This window comes from Condylura cristata, unplaced genomic scaffold, assembly GCF_000260355.1.
Source record: "Condylura cristata isolate star-nosed mole 26May11 unplaced genomic scaffold, ConCri1.0 scaffold00102, whole genome shotgun sequence".
Taxonomy (NCBI): Eukaryota; Metazoa; Chordata; class Mammalia; order Eulipotyphla; family Talpidae; genus Condylura; species Condylura cristata.
Genome location: NW_004567203.1, coordinates 24,898 through 50,829, shown reverse-complemented (window position 1 = coordinate 50,829; position 25,932 = coordinate 24,898). Strand labels below are relative to the sequence as shown.

Genomic DNA, 25,932 nt, shown 5'->3' with positions numbered 1-25,932 from the left:
AAAAAAAAAAAAAGGTAAAGTAAATGCACTTAACTTTGCTAGTACGTTTTTTTAAAACTGTGACTCTATAACTTATGGTGAAACTAATTTTACCATAGACGACTTGAGAAAAACAAGCGTTAAATCCCCATGGTATATTTCTATTCATAGTATTACCTAAGTTCTTTAAAATACTCAAAATATTTCTAATATTAAAAACCATTCCCATTCATCCATTCATTCATTTTCTAACCCATTTACTACAGGTTGGGTCCAGGTGGTCAGAGTCTGTTCTAGCAGCTCGGAGTACTAGGTGGAACCCACCCTGGACAGGACATCTTTCCATCCAAGGCACACTCACACCCACCCTCATTAAGATGGATAACTGAGCAAGAGCAATGAACCTAACATGTACATCTTTGGAATGTAGGAGAAATCCTGAGTATCCAGAGAAAATCCATAGACCTGAGGAGAACAAGTAAAGTCCATACAGACAAGTGACCCTACCAGGAATTGGTTATTCTCCCCCTAATATGAAACAATGTTGTTGTATAAAGATGTTATCTGGGATTCTGGCATCTTTAACCTAGCATTAGTTTTTTTTTTTTAAAGATTTATTTATTCATACAGAACTGGGGTACAGGCCAGAGATGCGGAGGGTGAGAGTATTCAACAGGGACAGAGTGGGGAGCAGAACAAGCAGATCGATGAAGTACACTGCTGAGGGGAGCAGTCAGGAGAGGTCTGCCGCGCCATGTGGATCTCCTTCCGGGCAGGCGGGGATCGAACTCATGCGGAAATGGCTTAAGTTTCTTAGTGCAGTGCTTTAACCCGCTGAGCCACCAGGGAGGGCCCCCTAGCATTAGTTTTAAGAGTAAATATGATTGCTGTTTCAGAGAACAATTTAAAATATAATTTTTCTGGGTAGCAACTGTTAAAGGGCCAAATTTCTGTACATAGCAGCTAAGCTATAATGTTTTTTTTTTTTGCCACCCTGGTGGTGCAAAGAGCTAAGTCTCAGCACTAAAAAACTACCTGCAGCCATTGAAGCCTAAGTTCTATCCCTGGCCAGGGAGCTGATGTACATGGTATAGCAGACCTCTCCTGTCTCGCCCACTGCTCCCCTCAGCAGTGTATTTCAATAGATCTGCTTGTTCTGCTTCCCACTGTGTCTGGTGAATGCTCTCACTCCCTGCACTCTGGCCTACACCCCAGTTTTTGTAGCATAAAGAAAAAAAAAAAACTACAATGTTTTTACTATCCAGATTCACTTTAGTACCTTGTGAAGAACAATTTATGAAATAAAATGCTTACTGCAGACCTGCATTTTTAACAAAATTATATACTCTATACAAAATCACAAAAATTAATTCTCTTTAATGTATAAAAGCTGTTAAATTTTCATTTTTAAGTATTACCCATTTTGAGGAAAATAAAAATATCCTAGTGGAGACCATATACCAAATCGAGTCAATATGTTAAGCTAAAAGAAAATTATCTTGTAAAATGTCCCCATTTAAGCATACAGAAAATAAATATCAAGTCTTTATGTTCTGAAGGCAGGATGTAAAAGGATGAAAACATGTAAGAGAACAATCATAAAGCCAAAATACTACAAACTGTGTTCAAAGTTAACAGTTAATGTTAGTTTAAATAAGATAAAAGGACCAGCTAACATAAGAGAGCAATATTCTGGGTATATACAGAGTTATTTTAGGCAAAATATAAAGCTATAAAGATGGCTCTTTAAGAAACAAAATAATCCAAAGGTAGTTAAGATTGAAATAAGTACAATTATTTGTTACTGGGAGTTGCTTTTCCAATCAAGTTCAGATGCAGAAGAAAAAGAAATCATTAAATTCATGAGAATGGGTACTGTTAAGGCAAAAAAGGAAAACAACTGAGAAATCAGAACTAAAATGCAACTTTCATGAAGTTTGGTATCAATGAAACAGGAATAGTAATTCTTGTTCCATATACTTTACATGGTGGTGTTGGAAAGTAAATGAGATAATGTATATGGAAGTGCTCTAAGAATCAAAGTATTTCATAACTATAAGATGAAAACAATGACAAGAAAGGAGACAGACGGGTATATACAAATAAATTCCTTTGTTCTTTTATTGTGGGAAGCTAAAGATTTCAGTAAAGAAGCTGTACAAATTAAATGTCCAACGGGATCTAATGCATCATTTTTTTTTTTAAATAAAGATTTGTTTACTTATGCATACAGTACTGGGATATAGGTCAGAGATATAGGGACAGTGAGAGGATTTACCAGACAGTGGGGTACAGAACAAGGCAGACTGACAAAGTACACTGCTGAGCCACCTCCCTGACTGGGGATTGAACTTGTGGCTAGCTTTGTAGTGCTGTGATTTAACCTGTTGTGCCACCAGGGAGGAGGGCCCAATCTAACAGATCTTGAAAACTGGCTACTTGCCTTTGCTTCACCTGCACCTTAGTTTTGTTCTTTTATTTTGGTACTAGAATTTAAAGTGAGAAGTCAGCAAGAGGTCCCAAAATTCTGCAGGACTCAACTAGATTTAACCTCAATTTTTTGTTAGTAAAAAGATTATTCCAACTACATGATTCTAATCAATGAGAACAAAGACAAAGCAACTTCTATATAGGCCAGTAGCTGAGTTTTTACAGGCCATATGAACTCTGCTGCAAACTCTAAACTCCTGTTGTAACCTGTGATTGAGTTATCTTTGAGGTTATGAAAACTATAAGAGGACCGTTAAATATTCATCTTGTAACAATAAGATAGGCAATAAAAAGTAAGTCTATAGAAGACAATCTGTACTACTTCAATGAACTCAGGAACTCTTGTTTTTGAGGCCAGTAAATCAGATTTGATCAAATTTGGTACAAGAATCAGAAACTAAATGGTGAAGAATCACCCTTTTATAGAATCTTTCAAAATATTAAGGAAGTGAGACTCACCAAAGATTATTTCAAATAAAATAATAAGAAACAGGATTCTTCCCAAATACAGACATCATACTTTAAATGGAAGAAGTACAATTTTGCCAATGTTAATTATTTATGTAAGTAAAAGAGAACATTCACATTTTATTAAATATTAATTAGTTCCAACCAATTAATTAGTCCTGTTAAGAGGACTTTTGCCAACATCAACTATGCAGCAAAACAGCATTTACACTCAATTCAAGAAGCAAGACATTTATGAATGCATGATCAGTAGTAGAAAGGTGGGATCTTTCTTGAAGGGAGGGAGAATGAGTATCAGTTCATTTTATCTCTGACATCTTAACTAAGAATAAAAGCTCAAAAAAAATTACGAATTCTTAAAAAAAAATTTATTTTTATTTTATTTATGGATACCTCTGAAGTGTAGGCCAGAGGTGCAGGGGGTGAGAGGATTCATCAGAGACAGAGTAGGGAGCAGAACAGGTGGATCCACTGAAATACACTGCTGAGGGCTCTCCCTGGTAGCCTAACATGTTAAAGTGAAGTATGTGAATCTATCCACAGCTGCTGCAGCATCAGTTTGATTCCCCCACCAGGGAGGTGTGGCAGACCTGTTCTGACCCTAACTCCCCTGCACCCCCCTCAGCAGTGTATTTCAGTACATATGCCTATTCCGCTCCCTACTCTGTCTCCAGAGGGTCCTCTCACCCCTGCCCCCACACCTCTGGCCTGGACTCCAGTTCTTGTATGCATAAATAAACAAATCTTTTTTTTGTTTTTCTTTTTAAAGAAAGAAACACACTGCGGAGGGGGGCATGGGTGAGACAGGCTGTACGATGCGGGTCTGCTCCCTGGATGGGATTGAATTTAGCAGCAGTGGCTAGAGATAGTTTGACAGGGCTAGGACTTCACCCGCTATACCGCCAAGGAGGCCCATGAATTTTATGAATTCTCAACAAGCTTCTCTAACTAAGTAGGGCTTTGTTTATTTCATAATTACAAGTTTAAATATAGAGAACAAATAAATCATAGTCACATGAATTCTTATATAGAAGCTAAACAAATTAATTCTAGAAACTTATTCAGAAGTATGAATAAGTCTGATATTTCAAAATTCAATGTGTAACTTTTAATAATTTAAAGTTCACAGAGCACAATCTACCCATTCTAGATAAGAAATTCTATTTTACCTTTCCTGGGATAAAGCAACAGAGGTTGGAATCCACATACTTCATGAAAGTCATGTTTAGTAGTGATAGCCTTGTTTCAACTGCAGCAAGGATGTCTGCATGACGAGCTAGTGAATGGTTTCTCCTTTCCGACTCTCTCCTATAATTAAAAAAAAAAAAATCATTAAAGAAGTACTGTGGACTACAATGTAATCAAAATGCTTTAATGAAAATGGTCTAACAATTACATGTTAATTCAGAAATCTGCAATTGAGCCATAACTTAAAACTAATGATAAGTGAGTCACTATGTCCAAAAATTCTTGCCAAGGACTGGTACCCACTGATAAAATATTTGGGGGAAAAATGGATTTTTTTTGTGTTATACTAAGTCATTGGATTCAAAGAAATCAGATAAACAATCACACATGGACATACATACAAGCAACTATAGGTGACATTTTATATATATATTGGACATTTTTGGTCTGTTCTCACTTAAAATAGTTCTTAAGGTTTATCTATACTAGAGCACATATTACTACTCTTTACTTCTGGCAAATAACCTTATGTCAAGATACCATGATTAAGATTACGTGTCAGTTGATGGATTTGGGGTTTCTATTTTTTGGCTATGAATAATGCTACTATGAATACTCCCTTAAAAGTTTTTGTGCAGACATATTTTTATGCCAGGTCATATAGTAACTCTGTTTAACTTTTTGAGGAACAAACTCTTTTCTAAAGTATGTACTCCACTTTACAATTTTCCCAGTTACAAATGAAGATCTAATTTGCCCATATCCTTCCCAACCTTTGTTATTTTAGCTCTTCTAATGAGTGTAAAGTGGTATCCCACAATGTTTTGATTTGCAATGCCCTAATTTCTAATTATGTTGAACTTCTTTTGTGTGCTTGTTGGTATCTTTTTCAAAGATAAGCCCATTTAATCTTTTGCCCATTTTAAAATTTGGTCATCTTTTTAATGTCAAGTTATAAAAATTCCTGATACTAGCTATATACAAATCTTGCATCAGTGATATTTTGAGAGCTGAAAATGTTTTCTCCTTGTCTTCTCATTTAAAACAAAACAAAACTATTTATGCATATAAGAGCTGGGGTGTAGGCCAGAGGTGCAGAGAGGTGAGAGGATTCACCAGACAGGTGGATCTACTGAAATCCACTGCTGAGGGGAACAGCGAATGAGACAGGAGAGGTCTGCTGTGCCATGTGGGTTTGCTCTTTGGCCAGGGATCAAAGTGCTGCAGTGGCTGGAGATAGCTTCATAGTGCTGAGACTTAGCCCTTTGTACCACCCAAGGAGGCCCCTCTTTCATTTTCTTAATGGCGTCCTTAGAATCAGAAAAGTTTTAAGTAGTGCTTAAGTCTGGTTGGCCTGCATTGTTTTTTTTTTAATTACTTATACTTTCAGTATCAAACCTAAGAAATAATCACCTACTAGAAATCCAACTTCATGAAGGGTTATGTTTTCGTCTACATGTTTTATGGTATAGCACTGACACCCTTAAGTTTTGATTTTGAGTTATTTTTTTGAATAGTATGAATAAGGTGTTCAATTTCATTTTCATGTCACAGCATCATAGAAAACAGTAGTTTTTTTTACTGTTGAACTGTCAGCATCCCTGTTCAAAAGCAAGTGACTAAAAATGCTAAGGATTTATTTATGGACTCTCAATTCCATTAACCTATATCTATATGTGTGTCAGTACTACACTGTTTCAGTTACAGTAGCTTTGTGTTAAGTTTTGAAATTGGAATATGGCATCCTCTAAGTTTGGTCTTCATTTGTCCAGATTTCTTATTCTGAGTCTTTTGTATTACTAGAGGAATTCAAAGTTCAGTTCATCAGTTTCTGCAAAAAAGACAGTATTTTAAGAGGGATCATAATAAATATATAGATCAATTTGGAAACTGTTGCTATTTTTACAGTAAGGACTTACCTAATCTATGAGCATAGGATATTTTGTCATTAATTTCTTTTAACAGTGTTTTGTAGATTTTTTTTTTGGTAGATTTTAACACACAAGTCTTTCACTACTTCTGTTGTATTTGTCACTATATTTTTATTCTTTTTGATGGTACTGTAAATAGAACTATCATTCTAACTTCATTTTTAGATAGTTTATTACTAATGTATACAATTATACAACTGACTTGTATATAAATTTGGCATATTGTATCTCTGAACTGGTTTATTGCTCTAACAATTAATTATTATAGTCTTATATACAAGGTTCACATCATACAATATCATGTCATTTGAAATTAGAATGTTTTATTTTTTTCCTTGTCAATATGGATGTCTTTTATTTTCATATCTCACTGCCATGGCTAGAATTTCCAGTAAAGTAAAATGTTGAACAGCTATGGTGCAAAAGATAAACCACAGCAAAAGTCACTTATAGTGATCCCTGTACCCTTTGTTTTTATAAAATCTTGGAAACCATTAAACTGTGGGACTTAAAAAAAAATTAAATGAAACCACCAATTATAAATTATTGCTAACAATAACACACCTTGGAAGTTGTGCTTTAACTTGTTTCTGACATAGATTATGGTACCTCTCCACTTTTAGAAATCCCTGATTTAACATTCTCTGGCAGACCAAGTCCATTCTTTTACAAACCTATGGGGAAAGAAAAGGAGAAAGAATTTTAAAAAGTAACAATCAAATTATCATCAATTTTGATCATGACTCAGACTAGAAACTCTTTTTATCTTTTTACTAATGTTGTCCCCCAATTTGCTGTCTGGATTTTTGAATTAGTATATGTGGGTGAATTGCTCATTAAAATTCTTGCACTACTGCATTAAGAAACTAGTATTATGCATAGGCAAGAAATACTTGACTTCTATTTAGATATTTATTAAGTGTTCTGAATATATTCCAAGTATTATGGTCAGGTAACACCCTGAAGATCAGTACAAGAAAATAGCCAAAGGCCTTTTTCTTTCAAGATTTATTTATGCATATAAGAGCTGGGGTGCAGGCCAGAAGTGTGGGGGGAAGGGGAATGGTGCTGAGAGGATTCATCCAGAGATAGAATGGGGAGCAGAACAGGCAGACTGACTGACATACACTGCTGAGGGGAGCAGCTGCTGGGACAGGAGAGGTCTGCTACACCATAAGCATCACTTCCTCAGTCAGGGATTGAACTCTTGCTGCAGTGGCTTCAGATAGTTTCAGATAGTGTTTCAACCAGTTAGCCACCAGGGAGGGCCCAAAGGTTTTTAATGTTTGAAAGAAAATTCTCCTCGAGCCAAAAATGTTTACTTAAGCAGAAATTAACTTCTCACAAAGTTTTTAAGAGCTTTTACCAGAGTAACAATTTTATTTATTTCTAGTGATGTTTTTGTTGTTAAATGAAGCTTTATTGTAGGTGACAGCACACACTTGAGAGTGAGCGCAGGCAGATTCAGAGAAGAGTCCCTCTTCTAGGGATCTGAGATAATTACAGAGAGTTCATGATGGCTAGGGTTCTATCCTAAATCGTATTATATCCTCAAAAATATTTTAACATATAACTAACTGTTCTGGAACTTGGTGTCTTTATACAATAAAAACAGGATGAAAAGTCAGAAGACTCATATTTATGCCCAATTTTTATGCATTCTTGAGCAAGTTAACTACCATTTGAAAGCTGGAATCAGTCATTTGTAAAATGTGAATAATATCTAACTCAAAGGGGGTATTATTAGAATTAAATGAAACAAAACATACTCATCAGTTGGTAAACTCTAAAGTGCTATGTAAAACACTATGCTTCATACCCTTAGTTGCTATATTTCTAGATAGCCCAGTTTCTTTGATTTTTCATTAAAAAAAGAAAAATATTTATTTTATTGATGCATCCAAGAACTGGGTTGTAGGCAGCAGTGGAGGGGAAAAGAGAATTCACTAGAGACAGAGTGGGGAGCAGAACAGGCAGATGTACTGAAATACAATGCTGAGGTGAGCAGCATGGGGGGACAGGAGAGGTCTGCTGCACCACATGGGTCAGCTCCTTGGTTGGGGATGGAACTGATGAAGCAGTGACTGGTGACAGCTGGATAGCACTGAGACTTTAACCCCTGAGCCACCAGGGAGGTGCCTAAATATTTTTTTCTATCTTAATGAAACTTACTGTACAAAATTATCTGTTCTTTGATTCCTGAGAAATTTGCAGTGTCACAATCATCAACCTGAAAGTTCATTTTCACTGTATAGGTAGGTGATTGTATAGATGTTAAGACATTGTATAGATGCAAGACATTGAGACAAATATCTATCAAGGTAAAGTCAGTCAGGCAGGTGCATTTTCTGTCTAGAACCCAAACACAAATGCCAGAGAGTAATTTGCTTTATTTTGAAAATACAAGAACACCACCAGGATAAAAATTCCAATAGAATGGAAATTAATGAAGATTTAAATAGTCTGATAATAAATACTAGATACTACCTAAATCACAGCATGCCAAATGAATTCAGGAACACAGTTCTTTTCAATTCAATTAAAACAAAGTCTTAATTTAATGTGCTAAGAATAATGCTAATAAATGATATTTTAAATATGGCAGAATTTATTTCTAAGTTAGCAACATTTGTCTAAGTTTAGAAAACACAAAATATAAGCACAGGTTTTATTTGCTATTTGTATGATATCACATAATGACGGGAAGAATGAGTAAAAATTTAAATAACTTCATAACTATAATGATAATATTTCTAATCTTATATACTTCCCAAAAAGGTCTTGATAATCTCTCTGGGATTCCTGGGCCACACACTGAGAACAAGTGCTCTAACCCTGAATAACTATGTTGCCAAAAACACTGGCATAAAAGTGAGGTAAAAGAAGCTGTTAAGGTATTGTTAAAGGAAGGTAAAGAGTATGTGTCATGAGGCTAAAAAAGAGAAAAGGTTAAATTCTTATCTTTCATAATATAAAATCAACATGTAATATTAAATCAAAGAAAAATGCCCCAAAGTCTTAAAAGTGGTGCCTCAGAAAAATCAAAGTTGGGAACTATAAAACCCTCAATTTTCACTGTTTGCCATTAAAACTATTTGTTGTGAGGTATCCTCTTAATATAACTTTGCCTTTTTGGACTGTACAGACCTCTGATAATTTGAGATGAAATAATGGAATTAAATTATTGTGGTAATAATCTCACAACATTATGACACACTGTATACTTATACAGCACTACATCAACTATGTCTCAGTAAAATTGGAATATGTGTTTGTGAGAAAAAGGTCTATTATTACCAGTGGTAATAAGTTACTACTACTGTCTAAATAATTTATTATACTAGAGTTTTGCTATTGGGATCTAGTTTTTAATAATTTAGAAACACAACTGGATATATAAGTACCAACTAGGACAATTACTTATTGGGTGATGAGAATGTGAATAAATAACCAGGTCTGTTAACCAAGGAAGACTTTGTATGATACAAGATTTGAATTAGGCTTTGAAGGAAATGAGAGCAAGGACTGTTAAATTAGAGATGACATATGCAAAGGTACAAAGTCTGGAATGAATGACCAGGATGACTATTTCTGAAGGAAGATCAGATGTGTAAACAGCAATCAGATGAGAAGAATAAAATTTCCCATTTTAAGTGGAACTGACAATAATGAGAAACAACTATGGATCTTTCCAACAGTAGAAAGATCTGGTAGTGGGACAGTTGATAGGTCATTTTTGGTAGCAACTATGTTAGGATAAAGGATGGTTTTAGAAATTTTACAATGAGATTGCTGAAAGCACTGTACACTAACCCCAAATAAAGAAGTGAAAAGATAAGAAAATAAAGGCTTACAGATGAACCTCCAACTGTCATTTATAGTTAGAAGTTGTAAAAAGACCAGATAACAGGAAGTCACAAAGACAAATTAGAATAGCATTACAAAAGTCAAAAAGATTTTAAGCATTAGTTGGTACTATAAGAAAAGAGTATTTAATGTAACACTCGTCCTTTCATGAATGTTCTGTAAGCACTGACTGACCAACAGCGCAAAAACAGAACAGATCAAGTATCTTTTGTTGAACATTCAGACAGAAGCAAAGTGACCTCTGGAAAACAGAAATATACTAATTTCCCCTAAGGTAAGCAGTTTAAAAGTAAACGCTGACAATGTATTCTATCTTGCAATACAAAAGCGTCTCATGTAAATAAATTGTAGCTCTACATCAGTGATTTCCCAAGGCTAAAGGAAAGAAAATTTATTTCAATGGTTATTAAACAAAACAAAAATCCTAGCAATTTGGCAAATTACCAAGGCAGTAAAATATAATTCTAATAAAGACTATGAACTATGTCATAAACAATGGAACAACTAGAAATTAGTAAAAATATACACTATAAAAACAAAAGGAGTAAGTCAGTTTACAATAAAGACATTTAGCCTAGGTCTCTGTTACTTGCTGTTCTAATATGTGCATATAGATGTGGTTTTCCTTATTTACTTTTCAGTTTTAAAATGTCATGTTTGTTCTTTTTATTATTTTCTAATTTTAGAAAATACTAAAAATTTGTATTTGTATTTGTTCAGAAGTATATTCCAATTTGTTGTGATACCATGCTCCTTAACAATGCAAGACATACAACACAAATTTGTGAAAACCACAATTTTCCTGTTAAAACCTAATCTTTAACATGAAATCTTAGTTAATTTTAACATATATTTTTCATATTTCAGCATTTGACAGTGGAATGGTCTTACAATATACATAGCAACAGCTGTAATTGGTAGCATTCCTTTCTCAGATGTCTTAGGGCCTGGAATATAGTATGCTGGAACTTTATAATTTTAAGATGTTGTAGAAACTTTCAAGATGCTATCAATTTTAGTAAAAGTTCCTCTAGAAAAAAAAGGGCCTCCCTCATACAAGTTAATTAAGATGTATTCAGATTTCAAAAATGTTAAAACATGAAACAGAATCAAGGAAATATTGTAATAGAGTGAAACTCTTTATGTAAGCATTTGATACTTTATAATTCTCAAATACATTTTCTCCAATTGATTCAGAACCTATCATCAAAGATTAGCCCCACAAACTGAAAGGAGTTTAAAATACCACAATCTATTCATTTCTTTTCACTGTGAGAAAAACTGAGACTATGAGAAGTTATATGATTTATTTAAGGTCTTCCAATTACTCAGGTCTTATAATTTCTATATTTTTAAATCGGTAGTTACTTTGTACAAAATAATTATTCTCAGTTGATTAGGTTCTCATCTTATGGTTCCACAGAAACTGTTGGCATGACCCTAAAAAGTAAGACTTCTTGAGGCAATATGGGATTTTATGGACATTAATGGGGTTTTGTCCCAGGAACTACTGACAGATCAAAGTCTTCCTGTAATCCTCTCAAAATTCATGGGGAACAATTAAGACAAACCATCTGGTTTGAAGTCTTCAAAAAGTCAATGACATAAAAATAGTGGTAGGATTATTCTAGATTAAAAAGATTTATTAAATTCAAAACTCTTCCATTCCCCTTCTACAAAGCTATATAAAAGATTTTGGGGACAACTAGGCAATCTCACCATAAAATGTAATGTTAAATCCACTGAACTGAACATACTCAGATTATATGAAAGACATATTTAGGGGTAATATCTCTATATTTACATCTTATTTAAAGTGGGGATTAAGCAGGTAAGTGACAGATAAAGCATATGTGAGTAACAAATGAGCTACACCATTTTGTTTTTTTTTCTTGTCCTGTATTTTTTATTCAGTAAACACACCTTTGTTTCCCTCATCTATTGAAAATATGAATATAATCTATTCCTTCATAAGAATATTAATCTTTTATAAAAATTTTTATCTAATTGGTGTGAACTGCTTAAGATATAATACTACAGAGACAGAGAGGTATTATTATCTGCAGATAGAAATACAACAAACTTAAAGTTCTGAGTATCCCCTTAGATTTCACTTTTATTTTGAGCCTGCAAAAAAAAGTAGGAAGAAAAATTTGTCCCCAAGATTTCTACAGTGAATCCTGAAAATAACATGGAAAGCCTTTTAACCATTGTTTCTGAATAACCAATTCTGATTCTCATAAGAGTTCTTTATTTTAGTCACTCGGCTTCTTAAAATAGTCTTGAAGATATTTAGGACATTATGGGTGAACTAAAATCTTTAAAACAAAAGCTTTTCAAATCTTTTTGTTGGAGCATACCAAGTACTAATATATTCTACAAAGAAGGCTTTTATTTCACAGTGGCATATATTTTCTATTACTTACTAAGTTTTAATTATTGTATCACAGACTAAGGCCATAAAGATTCATGTTGAAAGGAAAAGTCACCCTCATGGAGCTTACATTTATCAGGCACATCCAAAGATATCTCAAAATAATACATTAAGTGCAATAATGGATGCAAGGTGAACTTAGGTACAGATCTCTGCTAAGGTAGGGAAACAAAGAAGAGGTTGCAGGCAAAAACCCATGTGTTTGTTTATCTCAATCAACCTTAAGTGCAAGATGTTAGAAAGACATAAGGACATGGCTGGTAGAAACCTCTATCAGAAGTTATCTTTTGCTGCTAGTCTCACAAATCATAAAACTGAATTTCTATGCACAGCTCACCTTCAATACTCTAAGAATGTATACTACTCAATTTACCAGGGTACATAGGTTTATCTGGTTTCTTTCAGGAAATATTGATGATGATAAGGAATGAAGTTTTCTTTTTTTATTCTCAAATTTGACTGGCCTTAAATAAAAATGGTGGGAAGTAGTGGAATCTGACACTAATCTAGGACATCTAAAATGCCAAACTTCCGAATTCAATCTCATCTTATTCTCTCTAATAAGTCACATTTCTCCAATTACTTCATTACATTATACATATTTTTTCCTACTTTACAGAAAAAGTAGATTAAAAACTCACTATCTTAAGAAAGCCTCTCCTGATTAAACCCTCCTGATAAATCTCAACATTCTTGTATGAACTATCTTACATTTGTTATCCAGGCACTCACAGAAGATACACACGTACTTTCTGTCTCAATGAGGAAATTATCATCAGGGTTGGTCACCAAACCAATTATCATCAGGGTTGGTCATCGGGGTTACTGACCAAACCCCTTCACTGGGAGAGCTGAATCTGCTGAAAATTGTATATTTTTACCTGTATAAAATCAATAACCAGAAGAGGGGGAGGGTGGACAAAAACAAAAATCAGCGTATATGCCTCCAAAAATATGGCAATATTGAGCAGTGGTTCTCACAATAGCTCTGGGACATCCAAAATTCTTTTGAGGGTCCTTGAAGTCAAACTACTTGCTTAATACTACAATATTATGTGCCACTTTCATTTGCATTCTCTCGCAAAATACGGTGGAGTTTTCCAGAAGCAATGATGACATTGTTCTGACAGCTAATGGAATGTGTACTAGGTATTCTGTGTTTCCCAGAATTTTCTAAGCTAAGCGCTATTAGTTCCCCATACCTTTTAGGAGAGTTAAGGGTGTCCAACAGAAAATAAAAAACTAAGAACCAGCAATATGAGGAAGACAACTTACATACTTTAAAGAAAAAATAATTGTTTCTCATACTCCCTCTTTTTTTGAAAACAGAAAAGGCAGATTTATTGGAATACACTACTAAAAGAAGCAGCAGAAGAGTGCTATACCTGTACATTCAACGCTGTCTCTAACTAAAATTATCATAGCGTCAGAAACACAACAAGAACCATAAATGGGTAACCAATTTAAGTTGTTAGGATGCTCTACAGAAACACCTTTGGATGAAAACATGTATTTGTCTTATTGATCATTCTAGAATTTCATTCATTCATTTCATGTATTTGTCTTATGGATCATCTAAAATTTCATTCTAGATAAGAATTCTGAGTTTAATCTTTTGTCAAATTTATGTCCAAAATTAATAAGATTCCAATAAATTGACAGGAACTAGAAAGAGGGAAAATTTTATAGGATTGCACTAAAATATTTTTTAAAAGCCTTCAGTGAGAACATTGTGCTCACAAGCCAGTTAGTTTTGATATTCTCCCTAAAGAGGGACAGGCCCTCACTTCTTAGAAACTCAGATTTAAAATATGTTCATACCTGTCAAGGGAGCCTAGGAGAGTCTAGTGCTGCATCAGCACAAATTTGTCTGATTCACTGAAAACAACTCAAAGTACGTTCTGTCATTTCAAAAGTTGTGTTCAGACAAATAATTTTAAATTTTAAATTGTGGGAGTTAAATATTTGAAGAACTATTTTTGTGTAACCAGGATTTCCAGGATCCGGGTGCATGTTTGGAGCAAAAGTCAATGGCAGGGTAAAAAAAAAGTAGTAAGGCATTTGGACAGTCCTTTGTAAATAGATGGACTGCAGACTCAAATTTCAATTATTAATGGCAATAGGAAACAAAGACTATCATCAACTAAATTATACAAAAATAGAAAAATGTTACTTCAGCAATTTCAAGTGGAACAAATCTTTTAAAGAAAATACAGAGTAGCAAGGGCATGGGTTGTGCTAACAATGGAAGTTCTAATAAGTAAACTAGGAAGGGGGAAAAATCAAATACAAACAATTCATAAACTAGCTATCAGTCACTGAATATTTGACATTTAGTTTTATGGAAACTAACTCTGCTCTTAGTTATCATTTTCTTCCAAGCATATTCCAGTCTTAATTCGTCTTTAAATATGCTTATAGTAAAAGGAACCACATAACCTGCACGCTCGAGAGAAGCATACTTTAAAGTCCCTTGTTTTGGGGCAAATGAGTCTTTAGATGTAAATGATTACACTTGCAAAGGCAAGTAAAACACCTATCCCACACTATCTCTAGACTGCCAATTTCATAAAAGGATCATAATTAAATTAATGCTAACACCTAGTGGCAAGAAAGAACATTATCCTTGTACCTTACAATCACAAATTTCCACACAAGATTATTCATGTAACCTGTTGAAGAATTATCTAGGAAAAAAAAAAGGAATAAGAAACTAGTTCGAGGGACTTCCCTGGTGGGAGCACAGCACTAAGTGGCTAGCGACAACCACTTCAGCACAAGTTTGATCCCAAGCCAAAGAGCTGACCCACATGGCACTGCAGACCTCTCCTGTCTCACCCCTGCTGCTCCGCCTCAGCAGTGTACTTGGGTTAACCTGCCAGTTCTGCTCCCCATACTGTTTCTGGTGAATCCTCTCACTGACCCTGCACCTCTGGCCTGCACCCCAGTTCTGTATGCATGAATAAATAAATCTTTTAAAAAAGAAAATAGTTCCTACTACTAAAGGAGAGAAAACATCTTTGGGACATAAAACTGGCTGCAGAATCTTTTGGGGGGAGGGGTGATAAGGCACTCCTTATGAAAAAAATTTGTTAGAAACCACAAATTTGTTTCCTTAAAAGCCTAGAATAGATACCTGCTTCAAAATTAAGAATGCAGCTGAATTATTTCACTTGAAAGAGATATCACTTATTAATAAATTGTGGGATGTATTTTAACTGCTCCCTACCCTCCCCTTTAAATGTTTTTAATTCTTACAAAAGAAATCAACTAACAAATGAACAAAAACCCCACAGTTTTCTTCAACACTTAAACAGTACTGTGACTATTCCAAGCTCTACAAAGCTATTGTCTAGCTCAAAGTTTCAATTCAATCAAATGTTATGCCCAATTTCCAGAAAACTTGAATGTACAGGATCAACCATGATCCTTTATAACAATTTGCAGACATATTTAAGACTCTAGGTGGAATTCTAGGATGATATCTTTTGCAAACTCAGGGACAATCAAAATGAAATATCACGTTTCAACTGAAGAACTTTCCATTCTGCAAGTTGGCATGTTCGACTAGGGGGGAAAAAAACCCCTAACCATCAGTTTGAATTAATACTTATAACCTTCCTTTTCAAAAACAGGACTTCTTTACAAAAATGCAACTATAATAATTTCTAAACTAAAGGTGCAAGTCTAAAATACGGCCTATTTTTTAATAAGAAAAGTCAGCACACTGCAAATTCAGAAATGTCTTTGTCCTCTTTAAAACAATCCCCACCAGACTTGGTTTCTGCACAGAATCGGTTTGCAAGCACATCAAAATGTCCACCCCCTTCAATTTCCTCGCCACTGAAAAGATAAACTCAATGAAAGGAAGCAAAATATCTGATTCAACTAAGATATTCCTCCAACCTTCTGTTAAAACCTCTGGAGGGATGAAGTAAAATGCCAATGGCAAATTCACAATTTTTATAAATCATGTCTGAACTATGATTTTAAGGTATCAAGCCTCTCCCAAAGCTGGTGGGTGGGAGTAAATCACTAGTTGGAAAATTAATTGAAAGAGAGAAAACAAAACCTATCACGGAGCAAGTTGCTTCACTTTGGGTGCGAAGTATCAGGGGTGAAGGCAAAGCCAGAATGGTAATTTCTCAGGGCTCTACTTCATTGGTCAACTAGGACACTGGGCTTGAGGCTCTGAGAACGCGTTTGAATTCCTTAGAACCTCTGCGCGTCGGTAAGGACTGACCGACCCTACTTCATCTTCTCTGACCAGGAAACTTGGGTGATCGGGGGGAACAATGCGTCCTTCTTGCAGACAGACCAAGCGTGGCTGGGATCAATTCGCCCACTTGGGAGTTTGCTACTGCAACCTTGGCCAGCAGCTGGAAGGTGTATACAAAAGGCGAGCGACAGACCCGCCGGCGTTCCAGCTCAGGCCGGGCGGAGGAGGAAAGCCCAACTCCCGCGACCTCCCCCGCCGCGTCCCCATTTCCGGGCGGGGGGCAAAAAGGCCTCCAAGGGAAGTTTTCCTCAAGCAGTCGCCCCCAGAGCTGAAGCAAGGGCGGGTGGGGACGAGCCCTGCCGACCGGCGCCCACAGAGACTTTGGGGCGGGAGGGGCGCGCTCAAGGCTCTGGCGCCGATTGTGGCTCGCGGGGCTCCCTCCCTCCCCAGACCTCTGCCCAGAGGGGAAGGCGGAGAAGATAACGCGGGGGCCTCACCAGACGTAGCTGGCTAATTTCGTCGTAGGACATAAAGCTGAGGATGTTCTCGATGGCTACGATGGGCAGCGCCACCAGCGTGTTGTTTTGAGGCAGCTGGTCCGGAGCCAGCGCCGAGCCTGGGGGCGCCTGGGACCCCGGCTGCGGGGCCTGGGGCGGGGGCGGTGGGGGCAGTCGTTGGGTAGAGCCGATGGCCGAAGAGGAGCCGCTGTCGCCGTGGCCGCCGCCTCCTTCCTCAGCCATCCGCTCCTCCGACGCTGCCGCCATCTTGGGGGTTTGATTCCTTTTACACCCCCCCAACTCACTGCAAGGGGAACAGGGGCACTTCCGGTGCGTCATTTCCTCCTCCTGCTTCACCGGGGAGGGGACACCTGGAGAAGAAGGAGGAGCCTGTGGAGTGACTGGCGGAGAAAGACTCAAATCGCTGTTTGTTCAAGTAGAACTGAGGAAGATCAGTAAACTTCTGGGAAGGTGATCGTTGTAGGCCCTTTTTAAAAAAGAAAATAAGATTTGAAACTAGTGAGAAAGTAAACCCTGTCTATTAAAATTAAAATTAACTGCAACTGTGCGATTTTCTTAAAAAGCTTCCTGGTAAAGGATGATCAACATAATGTTGCCTAATAAATGTCATTAGAGCAATATAGTTAGAATGTTATCATTTTCAAGAATCATAGTAATAATTGATTTAAGCAGATAAAAAGGAATGAAGTATTGATTAAAACTACCATATGGAACAACCTTGAAAATATATTGTTAAATGAAAGATGTCAGATTCCATTTTCATGAAGTTACTGAAATAGCTCAATCCATAGGGACAGAAAGTAGATTAGTGGGTTTCCAGAGATTGGAGTGAGTGGAGGAAAGAGGAACAACTGTTAATGGAGGCAGAATTTCTTTGGGGGTGGAGGAAATGTTTTGGAATTAGATAATGGTGATGGCTGCATAACTTTGGGAATGTACACTTTAGTGAATTTTATAATACATACATTATATCTTGATTATGAAATTGATTTAGGCAAGATCATGAAAACATGCTAAAAGCAGCAAGTTGAGGTTGATATAAACAATGTATATATAGTCTCACTGGAAGGCCTTAGTTTACAATAGAGAACTGGTGGACACCACTGTAAGCAAATGATCAAAGTTAACATATGTTATGGTAGATATGGACATCATGTGTCTCTTGATGTGATATACTGAAAGACAACATAATACAGTATACAGCAAAATAAATACATAAATAAAACAGCCCACACATACACAAAAAGATCTGTATTTGTGGCAGAAAAATCTAGATAACTTCCTCCATGTTCTTCAAAGATATTAATATCAGAAAGACAAAGACTAAGGATTTGTGAAAGATTAAACAAAACTAGAGACACCACAACTAAAAGAGGTAGCAGGTGCAGTGGTGGTTAGCTTGTCTGAATTGGTATCATTTCCCCCATTGTTTGGTATATAAAGAATTGATCATTTTATCTACCACTGTTACAGATTATAAAATCCTTTGAAGTTACTTCTTTATTTCTTCTGCCTGAAGGAGTTGTTTGGCATATATTAAATGCATTATGCCTAAATGTTTCTGAGACATTCGCATAGTTATATGTTTGTTTTAGTTCCACTAATAGATTGTAATTCCGCTTTCTACATAGGGTATTGCTATCTCTTCAGAGGACCCATTACAATTTGATCTGAAGTGAACTCATTTTCTACCTTGTTTTATTAAACTTAGATGTTTACTTGTAGGTTGGATTGAAATCAAAGATCTGAAATGGAATCATGGTTGAATACACCTTCGGGGTTTTCACTATAGGGGGAACTCATTGAAATTCCTTTAAAATGTGCTTATTGGGCCCTCCCTGGTGGTGCAAGAGATTAAGTCACAATATTATGAAGCTATCTGTTAGGGAGAAAAAGATGTCCTGAACGAACTCTGCAGATACAAGTTTTGTGAACTCCACCCCCACTCCAGACACTAAACTACAAATCCCAGCAACATCAAAGGGAGGACTGATAGACCCTAAGGGCAGAGTTAAGTAGCCATTTTGGGTTTTGGGATATAAGACTGGACATGTTGGGCTGAGGGTCTCAGTCTCTCTCTTGGCCTTGTGGCTGGTGGCTGGTTGCTTGGCTCTTGATCAGCTTTCAGCTTGCTATTGGGGTTCCAGGTTAGTGGAACTGGTAGGACACGTTAGTTAACTTGTATCTCTCTCCCTGAGTTGATCTTTTCCCTTTTTTACCTTGTAAAGAAACTCATTATTGACCTTTTGTGTATGTCTGCAGTTGAATCTTAAGTGCACAGGTGAGAAGCCACAGACAAGCAACTCAGTTCACGTTGGATTGTCCTTTAACAATCCACAACCACTGCAGCATGGGGTCCATCCCCAGCCAGCGAGGTGACCCACATGGTACAGCAGACCTCTTCTGTCTTGTCCTCTGCTCCCTTCAGCAGTGTATTTCAGTCAATCTGCCTGTTCTGTTCCCCAGTATCTCTGGTGAGTCCTCTCAACCCCTTCGCCCAGCGCTTCTGGCCTGCTCCCCAGCTCTTGTATGCATAAATAAATAAATCTTGGTGATGGGAAACCCATGGGGATTACAATTGAGATGAAAAAAATGTATAAAATGATGTAAAAACAAACCATTCTATTATAACATATATATATAAATTAGAAGTGCTTATCACTCCCTAACTAAATCTGTCTAGTAAATCCACTAGATATATGTAGTTGTTATTTTTTGGTTGGTTGGTTGGTTTTTGCTTGAGATGGCATGTGTAAAGCTTACTTACTACCCTTGTCTCTTCAAGTGTGGACAACTAGTTAACATCTAAGCCAGGAAAACCGTTAATCTAAACAACAGACTACAACTTGGAAACAATTTATGCCACTTCCTGCTAGTCAGGCTAATTCAAATTGTCCTTTGTTTATGTATATTGGAACTTTGCCCTAATATTCCCCACATATTTTTTTAATAGAAAACATTTCAAAGCAAATGGTTGTTTTGCTTCAGTTATTAAAATCAATGCTTGTTTTAGAGATGCTTTCCATTGAAAATAAATACTTGCAACTAAAACAAATATTTGAACTTTTAGGAGGAGTTCTGGGATCTATTGTGGCTTTTTGCCATCAAAGTACCAGAAAACTTTGGTAAAATAATAGTCTCAAGTAAAGGATGGATACATACTGCTTGAAATTTAGGTGTTTCTAGTTTCATATTTATAAAAGGGAAAATATTATCTTCATTCTTTTATCTCATAAAGTTAATATGAAGAGGAGTTGAGACAGCAAATGAGTGAAGCTTGAAATATGTGCACATCAATTCAATATAATACAAACACTGTAAACCCTTTAATGTCTTCCTCAGAATGTGTATTGTGGGCCTAGGTAGGCTCAGATTTGGTGCAGTGAGGTGTTCTGAGAGGTGATCTAAGCTATTTCTTGGTATCTCTACAGGAAGATGGACTTTATATATGAAAGAGGAAACTAAACCCTGACATTGTATCTCCTATTCTGTCAGATTTGCAATATATGTAAATAGAATGATGAATTTATATACTAACTTAAAGGGGGGTTGATATTTTCTATAGATTGTAACTACTTGCTTTTTTTTTTTTTTATTTATTTATGCATACAGGCCAAAGGTGCAGGGGCAGTGAGAGGATTCACCAGATACGGGGCGGGGGCAGAACAGAGAGATCTACTGGAATACATTGCTGAGGGCACCAGAGGGCGGCGGATCAGGAGAGGTCTGACATGCCATGTGGGTCACTCCCTGGCCAGGGAATCAAACTAGCTCCTAAGCAGCCACTAGTTTCTTGTGGTGCTGCGCTTTAACCCATTGCATCACCAGGGAGGGCCCCCAGCTCTCTGACTTTTTTAACTGTAGGGGAAAACCCCCACATAACCTAAAAATTACCATCTTAACCAGTTGCAAGTGTACAGTTCAGTAGTGTTAAATATCAGTGTATTCATTGTTGTTCAACCAATCTCCAAAAATTTTTCATCTTGCAAAATTGAAACTCATATATTCATTTAACAATAATTCTCCATTCCCAGTCAGCCTCCCTCCCCTCAGCACCCACCATTCTACTTTATTTTTATATGAATTTGGCTATTCTTAGTTACCTCATATAAATAGAATCATACCATACTACATATAAATAGATTAGAATAAAGATTCATTTATTTCACTTAGCATGATTTCCTCAAGGTTTAGCCTCATCAGAATTTCCTTCCTTTTAAAGGCTGGGTATATTCCATTGTATGTGTATACCACATTTTGTTTATCCATTCACTCATTAGTATATTGGGTTATTCCTACCTCCTGATTATAATAAATAATGTTACTATAAACATTGTGGTACAAATGGTTCTTTGAGAACCTGCTTTCCATTATTTTTATGTGTGTGTGTGTGTGTGTGTGCAATTACTAGATCATATGGTCATTTTTAATTTGTTGAGTAGTTGTCATGCTGTTTTCCATATGACTATGCCATTTTATATTCCCACCAACAATGCACAGGATTCTAATTTCTCCACATCTTTGACATTTGTAATTTTCTGCTTAGTGGATAGTTAGCACCCTAACGGGGGTGAGCTGATATCCTCTTGTGGTTCTGATTTGCATTTCCATAATTTTTTTTTTTTTAAAGATTTATTTATTTGTGCATACAGAACTGGGGTACAGGCCAGAGGCTCAGGGGTGGTGAGAGGCTTCACCAGAGACAGAGCGGGGAACAGAACAGGCAGATCGATGAAGTACACTGCTGAGGGGAGCAGCGGGCGGGTCAGGAGAGGTCTGCCACGCCATGTGGTCACCTCCGGGGCAGGCAGGAATCGAACTCATGCGGAAGCGGCTTTAGATTCTCAGTGCTGTGCTTTAACCCGCTGCGCCACCAGGGAGGGCCCATTTCCATAATTTTAATGACATTTTGCATCTTTTCATACATGTATTTGTCATTTATATATCATCTGTACAGAAATGTCTTTCAAGTCCTTTGCCCAGTTTTTATTTATTTTTTAAAAGATTTATTTATTCACGCATAGAAGAATCCTAGAAGTGTAGGGAGTGAGAGGATTCTCCAGAAACAGAGTGGGGAGCAGAACAGGCAGATCTACTGAAATATACTGCTGAGGGAGCAGCAGGCAAGAAAGGAGAGGTCTGCTGCACCACGAGCATCAGCTCCCTGCTGAGGATGAAATGAGTGCAGCAATAGCTAGATAGCTTCATGGTGTGGAGACTTTTACCCCTGCATCACTAGGGAGGTTCTGTCACCTGTTATTATATGTCAGTAAATTGTGGTTAGAAACATTTCAGGAGCATCTGGAGCATTTGTTTGAGATGAAGATTCCTGGGCCTTACCCGAAGCTCTACACCATTTCTTTCTTTCTTTTTTTTTTAATTTTTATTTATTTATGCACATAAGAACCTGGGGAAAAGGTCAGAGGTGCAGAGGGTGAGAGGATTCACCAGAGACCGAGCGGGGATCAGAACAGACAGCTCTATTGAAATACACTGCTGAGGGGAGCAGCAGGAGGGTCAGGAGAAGTCTGCCACACCATGTGGGCCAACTCCCTGGTCAGGGACCAAACCCACATTGCAGTGGCTGAGGATAGCCCTACAGTTCTGTGCCCCAACTCACTGCACCACTGGGGAGGGCCCTCCACACCCATTCCTAAGCATACTACAGGGTTTAATTTTCTATATTTATTTTCCCTCTCCCCAATCTGCAAATGAGATGCTGTTTTTAGGCTGCAAAATTGTGTATTCAAGTCTATAGTACTGTAAGAATTCAGATTTTCTGATCACTTAACTAAGAATTCTTGCCACTTTTCTTACTTTCAGTCACTGGCCTTTACTTTAGTGATTTTGATAAAACTTTGCAGGGAATGAAAGGTTTTAAAAATATTTTTTGTATATTTATGTATGTTTATATATATTATATATGTTTGCTTTACTCACCTCTCCTCAAAATTTGGATTTGTAATTCTTCTTCGTCTTTTTTTTTTTTTAAGTATTTAGATAACACAATTAGAAAGCTAGGTTTATTTGCATAGAAGTGGGGTATAGGCCATGAGGGGAGATGAGAGGGTTCACCAGAGGCAGAATGAGGAGCAGAAAAGGCAGAAATACTTGCTGAGGGGAGCAGTGGGTGAGACAGGAGAGGTCTTCTGGCCCATATGGGTCAGCTCCCTGGCCAGGGATTAGACTCAGACCCTAGCGGTGATAGCCTGACACTTAATCCCTAGGTCACCAAAGAGGCCCTGTAATTCTTCTTAAGACAAAACTTAAATTGATTTTTTTAGTGTCAAGTACCTAGTATGGTACATAGGCATAGTAGATACAGTTAACTTGGGGTAGGTTCTTAGAAACTGTGTCTTTAACCATGTAAAACAAAACCATTGTGACCAGAGTTTACTAATCAAAACAATAATTAAGTTCCTATAACATATTTCTAGTCATAAAAACATCACCAAGCTTCTTTAAAAAGATCCAGAACACTTTGAATGTTTTTTTTTTTTTAAGATTTATTTATTTGTTCATACAGAACTGGGGTACAGGCCAGAGGCTCAGGGGCGGCGAGAGGGTTCACCAGAGACAGAGTGGGGAGCAGAAAAGGCAGATCTACGAAGTACACTGCTGAGGGGAGCAGCGGGTGGGTCAGGAGACACCTGCCACACCATGTGGTCACCTCCGGGGCAGGTGGGAATCGAACTCATGCGGAAGTGGCTTTAGCTTCTCAGTGCTGTGCTTTAACCCGCTGCACCACCAGGGAGGGCCACACTTTGAATGTTTTAACAATACATATATAAATTCATTCATTGTCCAACCTGCTTATTCCAATTCAGGTATCGGTGGCCTGAGTCTGTCCCTGCAGCTCAGGGGCACAAGGTGGGAACCTTACATCACAGGGCGTGCTCACACCCACAGTGACAGATGTTGGGACTACCTAGACATACCAATGAACCTCATGTATCTATCTTTGGGATCTGGTAGTTAGCAGGAGCACCCCAAGAAAAGTCTTGCAGTTAACATGTAAACTCTGCATAGACAGTGGCATCTGCTGGAAATCAACTTTTTCCCCCTCATCAACATTATAATAAAACATTGAACAAAACAATATTATATGAAGACGTGCTGTACTTGCAAATATCTAATGGGTTAGATTAAATGATGTTGATGCAGCATGGGGAATTTTTACAGTTACTGGTCATTAGTCTGCCAGAGAGGGTAAGTGTCAGCTCTTAAGTGCCAGGGGCTGGGCAGTCAAAGACCGGAGTTGCTGTGGGCCACAGCCATATGCAGCCTAAAGAACATTATTCCCCAAGTCAGATGCTGATCTACATAGCTTCAGGATCAAAAGTGGTTCTGATTCAAAACTAACTAGAGACTCCTACCCCTGGAGTCTTTGATAGAAATTATGGTCCTGGAGGTAAGGTGACTCATCGTTACTATATGTCATATATCGTTGGCCCTGTTACAAAATTTTAGGTCCATGCAAGTTTCTGAATAATTTCTAAAATAATTGCTTTATGTTTTTCTAAAAGTCATCTAAATGTGCACCATGGTTTGGAGTCCTAAGCCACAAACAACAAGCTTGAATGATCCTGCACCTTTAAAAAGAAGAAAAGCCTGAAAACTTTGGGTGAAAACACAATGTCTTTATTGTCTCCTGTTCTTTACCTTTTACCCAGTGAATGGGCCATGTTTTAGGTCATTGACATCGGAAGCTGTTCCAGTGCAGCAGCGCCAGATTAGGAAGTGAGGGCAGAGTCAAGGCGTAAAGCAAATTTTTCTGTGTGTGAGAACAGAAGATGCCAGTAGCTGAGAGTGTGTATTGCAGAATTGGAGGCATGGAATGGGAGTCAGTAGTCAAATGCTGATAAAAGAAAATGAAATGCCAGTGAGTCACAATGAAAGAGACTTTTAAAGAGCTAGGAGCTTACCTTCCTGTTTTGTTCTGAGCTTCTTGAGCTGTTGTTGCCTCAGAAGGAAATCAGAAATTGTTACTTCTTTGAAGGTATCTTTATCGGCCCTGTTACAAAATTTTAGGTCTGTGCAAGTTTCTGAGGTCCCTGGTCATTTCGATATTGGTCTGTGCTGGTCATCTCTTACATTGACTTGAGTACAGTGGACGAAAGACAGTTGGTAGAAGAGTTAGAGAAACCGTTCCCTAGGATGGGATAACCTGAAGTTCCTAATCCCAAGGGACTTGGAAAACTAATGGGAGGTCTTGTAGGGACCAGAAGGCCATATAAACACTTGGAGTCTATAGTGAATAAAAAAGGAAACAACTAGGGAGTTTGAGTAGAGGGATTGCATGAGCTGATACGTTGTAAACGGATCACTCTGGCTACAGTGAAGAGAACAGTAGAGAATCTGTTACAGGGCACCCCAATGTGAATTGGGTTGCCTGTCTGTGGTTCCTCACCGCATGCTTAAGATTCAATCGTATTGTGGACACACACAAAAAGGTTCAATAATGGATTTATTTACAAGGAGAAAGGGAAACAACCCAGGGAAAGAGGGAGAGAAATAGAAGTTAACTAGAATGTCCTACCAGTTCTGCTGACTTGGACTCCACCAGCACGCTGAAAACCGATCGGGAGCCAGACGACCAGCCATGAACCACCAGGCCAAGCGACCCCCAGAGCCCACATGTCCGGTTTTATCCTAACCTGGCTGCTCAGCTCCGCCCTCACGCCCCAGCATGCTTCTCCTCAGTATTGATGGGATTAGTTCTGTAACAGGGTGGTTCCTAGGAAAAAGGGAAGTTCCAGGTTCCCTGCCCCACCCAGAAGGAGGGTGGAGCTCAGGAGAGAAAAAGAAGAGAAGGAATCTGAAGAAAAAGAAGGAAGC

At 37.4% G+C, this 25,932-nt stretch overlaps 1 protein-coding gene across 1 annotated transcript in view; it reads right to left on the bottom strand.

The window, feature by feature from the left end:
- Nucleotides 1-17,353, bottom strand: part of FBXO28 (F-box protein 28) — a 27,530-nt gene extending 10,177 nt beyond the window's left edge. The window contains exons 1-3 of the mRNA XM_004695706.2: nucleotides 17,074-17,353; nucleotides 6,621-6,730; nucleotides 4,107-4,245 (exon numbers count right to left, since the gene is read on the bottom strand). Of these exons, the coding sequence (XP_004695763.1) occupies nucleotides 4,107-4,245; nucleotides 6,621-6,730; nucleotides 17,074-17,340 (516 nt within the window). The 5' untranslated portion in view covers nucleotides 17,341-17,353. The remainder of the gene's footprint in view (nucleotides 1-4,106; nucleotides 4,246-6,620; nucleotides 6,731-17,073) is intronic.
- Nucleotides 17,354-25,932: the final 8,579 nt, after the last annotated feature.